This window comes from Chrysochloris asiatica, unplaced genomic scaffold (genome assembly GCF_000296735.1).
Source record: "Chrysochloris asiatica unplaced genomic scaffold, ChrAsi1.0 scaffold00337, whole genome shotgun sequence".
Taxonomy (NCBI): domain Eukaryota; kingdom Metazoa; phylum Chordata; class Mammalia; order Afrosoricida; family Chrysochloridae; genus Chrysochloris; species Chrysochloris asiatica.
In genome coordinates this window covers 2,312,543-2,325,534 of record NW_006408855.1, presented here as the reverse complement: position 1 = coordinate 2,325,534, position 12,992 = coordinate 2,312,543, and the positions used below count along the sequence as shown (strand labels likewise).

General features: G+C 40.1%; 1 protein-coding gene across 1 annotated transcript in view; it reads left to right on the top strand.

The window, feature by feature from the left end:
- The window catches only part of SAMHD1 (SAM domain and HD domain 1), a 68,156-nt gene that overhangs the window by 694 nt on the left and 54,470 nt on the right, over positions 1-12,992 (top strand). Inside the window, exon 2 of the mRNA XM_006875733.1 lies at positions 7,249-7,315. Within this exon, the coding sequence (XP_006875795.1) occupies positions 7,249-7,315 (67 nt within the window). The remainder of the gene's footprint in view (positions 1-7,248; positions 7,316-12,992) is intronic.

The window sequence follows — 12,992 nt, the reverse complement described above, 5'->3', positions numbered from 1 at the left end:
TGGATGATACTTTTTAGTGGAGAACTTGCTGGATTGGGGGGTGGGGGCAGGTTGGAGGGGTTGCTGTCATTCAGGCTCTGTGCTACCACAGAGTACGGAGAAGGTTTTTTTGAGGCTTTTAAATTTCTGTTTTCCCGATTTATCTCTGGTTCCCCCAAATGGGAGGGAACTTATTTTGGTCATCTCTGAATTCCCAATCTCAACGTAACATGTTAGTGTTGTGAGGTGCTGTTGAGTCCGACTGCTGGTGCCCCAAACACTACCTGGTCCTGCTCCATCTTCACTTTTGTTGGAGTCCGTCGTCCTTGCAACCACTTGGTCAATCCATCAAGTTGAGAGTGTTCCTCTTTATGATGTCCTTCTCCAGGAACTTGCCCCTCCTGATAATATGTACAAAGTATGTGAGATGAAATCCCGCCATCTTTCTGGTAAAGGAGCATTCTGATTTTACTTTTTTCCAAAGACAGATTTCTTTGTTCTTCTGGCAGCCCTTTGTTACCAACACTGTAACTTAAATGCACCAAATCTACTCCAGTCTTACTTATTCATTGTCCAGACTTCATATGCTTATGAAGTGATTGTTCAGATTTCATATGCTTGGGTTGGATGCACCTTAGTCCTCAAGGTGGCATCTTTTCTTTTTAAAACTTTCAAGAGGTCCTAGTTGTTATTGTTAAGAATTGTGGAGTCAGTTCTTACCCATAGCAACCCTGTATAGGGTGAGTTTGAACAGCCCCCACCATGTGGTTTAAACCAACCTTGCAGTCCAGTGCATTCACCCACAGCACCACACCAGGACATCAAGTCCCAATGGGGCTCAGTAAGTGTTTGTTGACTGGGTAAGTAGAGCTTGGTAATGTTTTCCACTTAAAATGCAGTTCCCTTGCTCATTCTGAACACTGGGGTTATGCAGCTGACCACTGAACCCCAGGAGCCCACAACTTGGCCACAGTCACCCAAGATGTGGACTTTAGTGAGTCCTTGCTTGCACCAAGACTTTTGGAGCAGCTTGTTGTTGTTGTTGTTAAGTGCTTCTGAGTTGGTTCTGACTCCTAGCAACTCTGTATGGGGTTTCTGGGAAGTGACTTGTGTTTGAACCACAGACCTTGCCACACCAGGAGCAGCCTATTAGCTTGTGAGTTTTAAGGGACTTTACTGGCTCATATTTAGCATCCATCCATTTGAATTGTATTCACATTTTCTTTGCTTGGTGTGAGACTCAGCCCCTGCCTCCTTATCTGCCCAGGTGTTCAACAGGAAATGGTTCTTTGGTGGGTGTGATATGCAAATTAAGTTAATTTTTGCAAGCTATAAGTGGAACCCTATTTACCTACATTAGGGACTAGAGTGAAAGGCATTTTAATGGTTGAGTACCTAAACATAGCTTAAATGGGCGTGTGAAATGTCACTTCTCTTTTGCCCTTCCTTCTTCTGTTTTATTTTCCTCCAAGGCAAAGATAGAACTTTTCTTTGAGTAGCAAAATGGGGGTAGGGAAATGGGGGTGGAAATGACTTTAAATGTTCCTATCTCCAGAATGTGATGACTGGCTGTCTGGCTATGTTAGAGCTGTTCAGTAGTGTTTTGTACATTAAGTCACCAGCCGCCAGATTAATATATGTTCTCTTGAACTTGCAGTCTAGAGCAACAGAAGACACTACATGCTTTCAATGGGCAAAAGCCAAGCTCAAGGTGCCGGGTTCATTTCCTTATTGTGGATATAATCTCACCAGATCCCTGTCACTGAAATAATCCACATTTTACAGATGAGGTATATGAAGTCACACAGCTAGGAAAAAGCAACTGGATTTTAAACTTAGGTCTTTGGCCTTCAGAATTCATGCCAACTATACCTGAAGTCCTGGTGTACTGGTGTGGCACTGCTGAATAATGCACTGGACCAAAAGGTCCCTTTGAATTACAAGGTGGGCAGTTCAAATCCACCAGCCGCTCCTTGGCAACCTTATAGAGGGTCACTGTGAGTCAGAACCGACTTGACGTCACTTAACAACAACCTCCCAGGTGCACAGCTAGCTCAGTTGATAGAGCATGAGACTTTTTTTTTTTTTCTTCTTAAATGTTTTATTGTGAATTATGTGATCGTTTACATGGGAGAACATTAATTTTACATTCATTCTATCGTATATCGTCTCATTGCCATGGTTACAATCTCCCATGCATCATCAACCAAACAAAGGGTATACCCTGCAAGCCTGCCCCCCTATCCCCCAGGATTTCAGCATACAGTCGCTCTCCCTCTCTGGACCTAAAGTCCCCAGCTGCTCCATCGCTCCACATCAGCATCTCTGCCTCCATTTCAGGCATCACTGCTTCTCTAGGTAGCGTTCTGCTCTCCACTCTTCTCCCTTGATGGTCCTAGGGACCTCCGCTCCTAGACTGAAAAGTTAATCACTCCCCTCCTTGCTATACAACGTCTACCTTTACATTTCCAACCTTCACAATCCGTCCTGATAACAATTATTCACTATTGTATCACAAGAGACCTGTCTGCATTTCATTGCATCACTGGAGATTCTGCCTTCCTCCAGGCCCTCTGGATCTAGGTTCCCTCTTGAAAGCTTGTAAGCCAGTCACTTCTTGCCTTTGTAGCCCCCCACCCCCCATTTTGGGTATCCAATGTCCAAGTTGCCCATCCCTGTCTACTCTGTGTGTGGAGGGGGGGGGAATGTCTTGCTGTAACGAACTTGTTCCCTCTTTTGAGCTACTACTTCCATAGGTGTAGATCAAGTTCATCAAATTGTATGAGAATACTTTTTTTTTTCCTTTTCTTTTTACTTCTGTTGAGCTCTGATCATCTAGTCACTGAAGCCAGGGTAAGTGGGTATTATCTACAAGTGTGGGCGTTCTTATGCATATGCCCTCTCGTCTTATCAGCTGGACGCTTCACTCTCCACTCTAATCCTCTGTGGCTATGTCACTGACTCTGGGCCCAAGAGTCCCCAGGTCTTGCCACACTGCTGGTCAGCCAGGTCTTCACCCGGGTTCACAGAAGTCTATTGAACATTGTAGGGCTTAGCTCACCACTTCATTGCTGTTTTTCCCTCACTTCCCCTTATTGGTGTCGAGCGTGGTCACCAATCAGAGCGTGTATTCCCATTGAGTCTTAGTCTTGGAAGGGGGTTTTCACTGAGGGGACCCAACCACTTGCCTTGATGTTTCCTGGGCAAGCACGTTGCTTGTTCTTGTAGTAACAGTCGGTCTGCCTATGTTGTTTTATATTTTTCCTGTAGGTCTTTCTTTCAAGAAGTATCTTCTGTTCTTGTAGCCACTCCAGGCTGGAGCATAAGACTTTTTTATCTTGGGCTCTTGGATTTAAGCCCCACATTAGACATTGAATTTTGGAATCCTGTGTGGCATTACAGGATAAGCACTGGACTGCATGCTAAAAGGTTGATGGTTCAAACCCACCAGCTACTCCTCAGAAACTCTATAAAGGTTCCCTGTGAGTCATAACTGACTTTACAACACTTAACCTGATTCAGTGAACAAGATTCATTAACAATCTGGGATATGGAGATGACACAATCTTGCTTGCTGGAATCAAAGAGTAATTCAGTGCTTACTGGTAAAGATCAAACACTACAGCCTTCAGTATAGATTGTACCTTACTGTAAAGAAAATAATAATCTTCACAACTGGGCCAATAAATAACATCATGGTAAACAGTCCTGGTGTGGTGCTATGGGATAAAGCACTGGACTGCAAAATTGGTTTAACCACAAGGTTGGCGGAGGTTCAAACCCACCAACTGCTCCTTGGCTATAGGGTTTCCAAGGAGTGGCCCTTAACAACAAACAGAGAAAAGACTGAAATTTTCGAAGACTTCATTTTGCTTAGGTTCACAATCAACACTAATGAAAGCAGCAATCAAGAAATCAAAATACATACTGCATTAGGCAAATATGCTGCAAAGAAACCTCCTTTAAGTGTTAATGTTGGTTTGAAGACTCTAATGCACCTTATCCAAGCCGTGGTATTTTCAGATGCTTCATGTGCGTGTGAAAGTTGGACAATGAATAAAGAACACCTTAGAAGAATCCATGCTTTTGAATTATGGTATTAGTGAAGCATATTGAAAGTGCCGTGGACTGGCACAAGAACAAACAGATCTGTCATGGAAGAAGTACATCCAGAATGATACTAACAAGCGAGGATGGTAAGAACATTTCTAGTTTTTTGGATATGTTGTCAGAAGGGATAAGTCCCTGGAGAAGGACATCATGTTTGGTGAAGTGAAAAAGAGGAAGACCTCTAATGAACTAGATTCACACATTGGTAGCAACAGAGGATTCAAACAACAGTTGTGAGGATAGGCAATGTTTCATTCTGTTGTGCACAGTAGGGTTGCTATGAGTTGGAATCAACTTGACAGCACATACAACATACCTGAACAAATGTTCTCATGAAAAAACGCTGGAAAACATAATCAAAGTTTAAAAATCAAATAAGAGCAAGGAAGGAAATTTTGGCAAAACGCCCCAGACTATTGACAAACAGCCAGTAAACACAAGAAAAGATGTTCACTCTCAACAGTAAGCCAAGAAAGATCAGGTTTTGCTTTAGATTGGAAAAGCGATAAGAGAATTATAATAGGGAAGATGTCTAATACATTTATGGAAATGTCAGTTCAACCATGTTAATGGACAGTTTGGTAATACCTTGTTTGGGGGTTTTTTGTGTTTTATTTTGTGTGTGTGTATGATACCTTTTGACTTACAAGAATTTCACTTATAGGAATTTACAGATATAATTGAACAGATGTCCAAAGAAATATATTCAAGCGATTCTTGTAACTATTGGATACAAGTAGCAAAAAAATTAGGAATAATCTGACTCTTTACCAGTAATAATAGTAATAAATAATAGTTACATAGTAATAATATTATATAATAATGGTAATAAATAATGGTTACATTTATTGAGGAGTCCTTGTATGGCTCTGTAGAATAAGCATTGGACTGTTCACCGCAAGGTAGATGGTTCAAACCCATCAGCTACTCCTTGGAAACCCTAAACAGGGTCACTGTGAGTTGGAACCGATTCTATGGCACTTAACAACAACAATGACATTTATTGAAGGAGCCCTAGTGACTTTAGGATTAAGTCCTTCAGTTGCTAACAAAAGGTTGGAAGTTCAGTCCCACCTAACTACTCTGAACGAGAAAGACCAGGTAGTGTGCTCCCGTAAAGATTACAGTCAAGAAAACCTTACGGGACATTTCGCCTCTTGGGGTTGCTTTGAATCAATCAACTTGACATCATCTAACAACATTTATGGAACATTATCTTCCTTCAAAGTACTGTTTCATGCACTTTACATGTTTTATCTTATAAGATCTTCTTGACCAATCTTTGACATAGTCATTTATACCTAATATAGAGATGTAGACCATAAGTCCCAGATATAATTGGATAAACACATAATTATACATTTATATTGTGAAATACAAGATGTCGTTGTTGTTAAGTGCCATCGAGTTGGTTCCAACTCATAGCGACCCTGTCTAGGGTTTCCAAGGAGTGACTGGTGGGTTTGAACCGCTGACCTTGCAGTTCAAACTGACCTTGCAGTCTGGTATATTATCATTATCCTGCAGCGCCACATTAAAAATGATGTGGAATTTAATAATTGACAAGAAATATGTTTGTGATATATTGTGTAGAAGAAAATAGGTTGTGTTATGGATTGGATTCTATCAAAAAAAAAAAAAAAAACATGTGCCCTAAATTCTAATCTCAGACCTGTAGTCATAATCCCATCTGGGAATGGGTTGTCTTTTTTATGTTATTGAGTCCAAATTGTTGGTGTTATTACTATCTTTGGTTCCAACTCATAGCAACGCTGTATAGGGTTTCCAAGGAGTGACTGGTGGGTTTGAACCACTGACCTTGCAATTAGTGTTCCAGTGATTATCCTACAGTGCCACACCAGGACTTTGAGGACAGATTAGTATAGGGTATGTTTTTAATCAATTTCTTTTGCGATATAAAAGAGATTAAACAAGGGGGCAGAGCAGAGATGGGAGTAGAGAGGTGCTAAGTTACCTGAAGATAACCCATGAATAGAAGCTTAAAGAGTCCAGGACCTTCCCCCCACAGAGCAAAGAGCTGAGATTCTGAGTCCAGACTTCGCGCTTCCTAAACTGTGAGAAAATATGTTTGTTTGTTAAAGCCATCCACTTGTGGTATGTATGTCATAGCAGCACTGGATCACTTAGACAAGTGATAAGCAACATAATTACATAATTATATGAATGAATGTCTGGAATGGTATTAACCAAATTGTTAGCAGTGGTTATTTACTGGGAGAATTTAAGTAAGTTAGTAGTTTCTATTTCTTTATATTTTAAGTCCTTTAAAATGCAGAGTATTGGGTATTTTTGAAAGAGGTTTTATAAATTCATCAACACTTAGAGCAACCTTTAGGCTGTAGTTTTGACTTGAGATTTATAAGACCAATAGACCTAAGTTTCCTTCCCTATCCCACACTCATTCTTTTATAAAAAGGAAGCAATTTACCTGGCCATCCACCACAGGTGGCCTTTTTTTACCCCTTTATTATTAAGTGCTTTGAGTCACTGATTCATAGCAACTGTGTATAAGGTTTCCAGAGCTGTACATCTTTGTGGAAGCAGAAAGCCTCATCCTTCTTCTACTGAATGGCTGGTGGGCTCGAACCCCATACTGTAATTGGCAGTCCATTGCTTATATTACAGAGCCACTGTGCTCCCCTTTTCCCCTGAATGCATAGGTTTCTATTTTGTTTTAATTATGGTGAAAAAATATATAACAAAGTATTTGTCAATTCACCATTTTTTGCATGTATAAATTTGGTGGTTTTGATTATGTTCACCATGTTTTATAACCATCAGCATTTTACCCCTTCCAAGTTATTGAATCTCCTTTCACAGAAACACAGTGCCCCCTCACTGTATTTTTTGTAGCTGGACATTCTTGCAAATAATTAGCACAGTTACTTTTTAAGTTTTACATCATTTAATTTTTTTTTAATATATCTCTTTTGGTTTCTTTTTCTAGATAAAATTAAGATGTTATAAGGTAACAAAGCAAAAAAAGTAATACTTGGCACAGTTCATTGTCTGGGATAGGTACTCAATAAATGTTAATCTGATCAGTGAAATTCTAGTGGATCAGACTGAAAGAAATTGAAAAGCATCTGTTGTAAATACTGAATTAATTCATCTTTTTTTTTCCTGTTTCTTTGATAGAAAATAAAATCACTGGTTCACTACTGCCATTTCTTGATGAATCTCTCCTTGAGAATCTTGGAGTAAGGTAAGTGATAAGTGATAAAAGTCACATAGTAGCCAAGCACACTTAGAATTGTTTTATTCACCTCTGAGGGACAAATCCAAGATCCCTAATATTAACTGTCCTGATTGTAAATGTATGAAGTGTTTTAAAATAGATTCCCATTCCTTCCAACTAGCACAGTATTTTATTATTGTTGTTGCTGCTATGAAAATTCAGCGTTTAATATTACTGTGATTTCTGCTTTAACAAGTTTTTCTGACAAGCCTTTATGAAGTTTGTAGTGACCAACTTTTTACTCTCAACTTCAGAATAATTAAATTATATACACCAGAAAAGATTTAAGAGGAGTCCTGGTGTGGTGCCATAGGATAAGCACTCGACCTCAAGGTCAGTCAGTTTAACAGCAAAATTGACGGTTCAAACTCACCAGCCCCTCCTTGGAAACCCTGTACTGGGTTGCTAAGATTTCCCTGTGTAAGGCTGGAAATTCTAAAGTGGGTGCTACTTTAAAGATCTCAGTTGAGGATTCAATTGATTAAATTATTCCTTAAAATGAATCTTCTGTTTTCGTTAAGGAATTGGCAGCAGTGATGAAAGATAGGCCCTTTTTCCTGGTATTTTACTTTTTTTCTGGAATTTTACTTTTGGCTAAATATTGTGTTCATATTAACTAAGGGATCAAAACAAAAGACTAGACTGAATAATTTCACATACAGTTGTATGTTACCTTAGGAAACAATTGGTCTAAAGGACTAATGGATCACATAGAGCATAGCTTCCAAACCAGAAGAACTGGTGGTGCTGACTGTCCTCACTCTGATTGCAACCTCAGAGGGTCCTGGACAAAAGGGGCCAAAACTGTAGAACAAAATTCAAAATCATAAAACTGGTGGAAACTTCAAGAAGTATAGCCCTTAGATACCCTTCAAGAATAGAATGAACTCATCCTCAGGGATCACCTTGCAGCCAAACAACAGACAGGCCTATGAAGTAAACAACAACACTTAGGAGAAACATATTTTTCAGAGTGATCAACCATATAAGGTCATAAGGTTAATATTGGCCCAAAAACAATGCTCAGAAGGCAGAAAGGAACAGGCCAGAAAAAGGAATGGAAGTGCGCAATCCAAGGAGGAGACTGGAAGAGTGCTGTGCATTGAGGGAATTGCCACTAATGTAACAAAAGAAAATGTTTTAAAAATGATCCAGTGGAAACCAATATGCTCTGTTGTTGTGTACCATGGAGTCGGTTCCGACTCATAGCGACCCTGCACAGGGTTTCTGAGGCTGCAAATCTTTACGGGAGCAGAAAGCCTCATCTTTCTCCCACAGAACGGCTGGTAGTTTCAAACTGCCAACCTTGAGGTTAGCAGCCTGATTCGTAACTACTGTTGCTACCAGAGCTCCTTAATATGCTCTGTAGGTTTTCCTAATCCACAATTTAAAAAAACAATAAAAACCACTTAGGACTTTTAACTGGCTTCTAATAAGTGTCCTTTAGATCTGAATCTTCAGGAACCTGATTTTGGCTATTTTGTACCCACATTCCCCCTCTCCCTTATATTTTTGTTCTCCAGCCCTTTCAATTCCCCTCAAACCTCGCTCCTTACTGTTTGTTTCTTATGTGTAAATAGTTGCTTACGATTTGAACTAAGTGGGATTTAAGAGAGTCTTTCTTTTAAAGAGAACCATATAAGTTCTTTGTGGACCGAATACTATTGGTTCATTCAGTTAGAGTCTTGGTGTGGCACTGTAGGATAAGCATTGGACTGCTTAAGGCAAGGATGGCAGTTCAAACCCACCAGTCGCTCCTTGGAAGTCCTGTACAGGTTTGTTATGTGTCGGAACCGATTCAACAGCACTTAACAACAATAACAACACTATGTGCTAGGTTTTTTTTTTTCAGAATTTCTGGGACACATAAGTGAATAAGAGATGAACCCCAGATGGAATACTGTGTGGTACTTCTCTTCTGCGCACCTTGTAACTCTTAGGGTAGGATAACACAGATTATTAGAGCTACTCTGTCCTATATGGTAACCACGAGCTGTGTTGTTGTTAAGTGCTGTCAAGTCGGTTCCGATCCATAGCGACCCTGTATAGGGTTTCCGAGGAGCAGCTGGTGAGCTTGAACCACCGACCTTGCAGTTCAAACTGCTTTGCGGGCTGGCAGGTTGGCGCATTAAGCCCCGCAGCGCCACACCAGGACTGTAACTACTAGCTATGGATAAGTTAGCATTTTTGGTTGCACTGGTACCTCTGTGAACAAGTAGGGCTAATTCCACTGGGATTCTCCAAGACTATTCAATAGAACTTTCTGCAATAATAGAATTGTTCTAGATCTATAATGTCCAACACTGCTGCACAAATGGATATTGAACTCTTTAAATATCATTAGTCTACCTGAGAAATTTGGGCTTTAATTGAATTAATTTAAGTAGTTCTGTAGCTAACCACTAGCTATAAGACAACTTAAACTAATTCAATTAAAGCCCAAGTTTCTCAGGTAGACTGTTGTTGTTAAGTGCCGTGGAGTCGGTTTCGACTCATAGCGACACTGCACAGGGTATCCAAGGCTGTAAATCTTACAGGAGCAGAAAGCCTCATCTTTCTCCCATGGAACAGCTGGTAGTTTCGAACTGCTGACCTTGCGGTTCACAGCCCAATTCATAACCTCTACGCTACCAGATCTCCTTTCAGGTAGACTAGCCATGTTTAAAGAGTTCAGTATCCATTTGTGCAGCAGTGTTGGACATTATAGATGTAGAACTATTCTGTCATTGCAGAAAATTCTATCAAATAGTCTTGGAGAATCCCAGTGGAATTAGCCCTACTTATTCACAGAGGTACCAGTGCAACCAAAAATGCTAACTTATTCTTGAGCTATTTCCCCTGTTTTACCCTTCCTAGACTCCTACTCTGTTCCCAGGGTTGACTTTTCAAATGTATTACCTGTATGCAAGCTCTTCTCTTGTGCCCTGCTTTCTAGAGGAAATCCAGTTTAGTCAGGAACTTATTATATTTCCTTCAATTTTATGATCACCTCTTGATTTATAAAGGGTTTTCTAAGGATTGAGGAACATTATCTTATTAAATATACATTATCAACGTAGTGGTTATGGATTGGGCTGTTAATCTTACGGTCAGCAGTTCGAAACTACCAGCTGTTCCGTGGGAGAAAGATGAGGCATTCTGCTCCCGTAAAGATTTACACCGCTCTGAGTTGGAACCGACTCCACGGCACATAACAACAACATCAATGGAAAGAATCATTAGAGTTTTGTTGTTGCTAGGTGACATCAAGTTGGTTCTAACTCGTAGCAACCTTATGTACAACAAAAGGAAACACTGCCCAGTCCTGCACCATCCTCAGAATCATTGTTAAACTTGAATCCACTGCTGTGTCCACTGTGCTAGTGCTTCTCGTTGGGGGTCTTCCTCTTTTTCTCTGATCTTCCATTTTACCAAGTAGGATACCCTTCCCCAGCAACTGGTCCCTCCCTCCTGATATATTCGAAGTATGAGAGATGAAGTCTCGCCATCCTGGCTTCTAAGGATCATTCTGGCTGCACTTCTTCCAACACAGATTGATTTATTCTTTTGGCAGTCCATGGCACTTTCAATATTCTCCTCCAACACCATAACTCAAATGCATTAATTCTTCTGTGGTCTTCCTTACTCACTGTCCAACTTTCACATGTATAGGAAGCTATTGAAAATACCATGACTTGGGTCAGGCTCACTTTAGTCCTCAAATTGACATCTTTGCTCTTTGAATACTTTAAAGAGGGCTTGTGCAGTAAATTTGCCTAATGCAATATGAGTGTTGATAGTGAATCCAAGCAAAGTGAAGTCTTTGAAAACTTCAATCTCTTGTCCATTTATTATGATGCTATTTATTGGTGCAGTTGTGAAGATTTTTGTTTTCTTTATGTTGAGGTGCAATCCATAATGAAGGCTGTGGTCTTTTATCTTCATCAGTATTTTAAGTCCTCTTTGCTTTCAGCAAGCAAGGTTGTATCATCTGCACATCACAGGTTGTTAATAAGTCTTTCTCTAATTCTGCTGCCACATTCTTCTTCATATAATCCAATTTCTAGGATTATTTGCTCAGCATACAGATTGAATAAGTATGGTGAAAAATACAGTCCTGACACATACCTTTCTGGATTTTTAAACCATTCAGTGTTCTTTTGTTCTGTTCGAACGACTGCCTCTTGGTGTATGTATAGGTTCCTCATGAGCACAATTAAATGTTCCAGAATGCTCATTCTCCATTATGTTGTCCATACTTGTCATGATCCACACAGTCAAAAGCCTTTGCATAGTCAATGAAGCACAGGTAAACATTTTTAGAGTTAGGAAATGTGGAAATAAAGAAATCTTATTTATAGCAAAAGATTACTTCTCTGAATATGCCTATTTTAAGCCATAGACTTCGGAAAAGAAAAACAAAAAACCTACGTTTTTGGTGTTTCTGAAAAACTGGAGCTAATTATTTATTTTAATCGCAGTGTTGAACACACTGTTTGGAAAATAGAAGGCATTCATTAAATAGTTGTTCAATTTAAGAAGAGTAATGTTAAATTGGAGTCCTGGTGTGGCGCTATGGGTTAATGCGTCAGACTGCAAAGTCATTTGAACTGCAAGGTCAGTGGTTCCAGCTTACCACCTGCTCCTTGGAAACCCTGTGGAATCAACTCGATGGCACTTAACAACAACACTAATGTTCAATTAACATCACTCCTCTTCATAAAACTTTATGATTGTGTCGCATATTGTAAGGGTCCTGCCTATTGTGTTAAATTGAAAAATAAATGTATAACATTAACTGAGGAATCACTAAGAGCTCCGTGCTAAATGCATCATTGTTAACATTCTCATTTAACTCATTTGAATCCTATGAAGTACATAAGATTGCCCTCTGTAATAGACAAAACAGCAGTAAACAAAAAAGTTTAAGTAACTTGCTCAAGGACATACCAATTCCATGTGGTAGATCAGAGCAGTTTCAAAGAGGGATTTTCAAAAGTTTGTGAGAAATTTCATTATCTTTTTTTTTTAATGTTTTATTGTGAATTATATGATAGTTTACATGGGAGAACCTTAGTCTTACATTCATTCCATCATATGTCATATCATTGCCATGGTTCCAATCCCCTCCATGCATTATCAACCAACTAAAGGGTATATCCTAGAAGCCCACCCCCTACACTTCCCCCACCCCCATTTTTCAGCCACAGTCCCTTTCCCTCTGTGGGTCCAAAGTCCCCAGCCGCTTTATCACTCCACGTCTCGTCTCTGTCTCTATCTCAGGCATCTCTGTTTCTCTGGGTAGGGCCCCACTCTCTGCTCTTCTCCGTTGATGGTCCCAGTGACCTCCACTCCTAGCCTGAAGAATTAATCACTCCCTTCCTTGTTACAAAACGTCTACCTTTGCATTTCCAACCCTCACAATCCGACCTGATAAGCATTATTCACTACAGTATCACGAGTTACCCATCTGTATTTCCTTTCATCAGCTCCGCCCAGACAGATTGAGTAGTACCTATTCGAGAGTCTGCCTTCCTCCATGCTCCCGGTCATTAGGTTCCCTCTTGAAGGCTTGTAAGCCAGTCACTTCTTGCCTTTGTAGTCCCCCCCTCCCCATTCACTCTGTGTGTGGAGGGGGTGTAAATGCTTCTTGCTGTAAGTATTT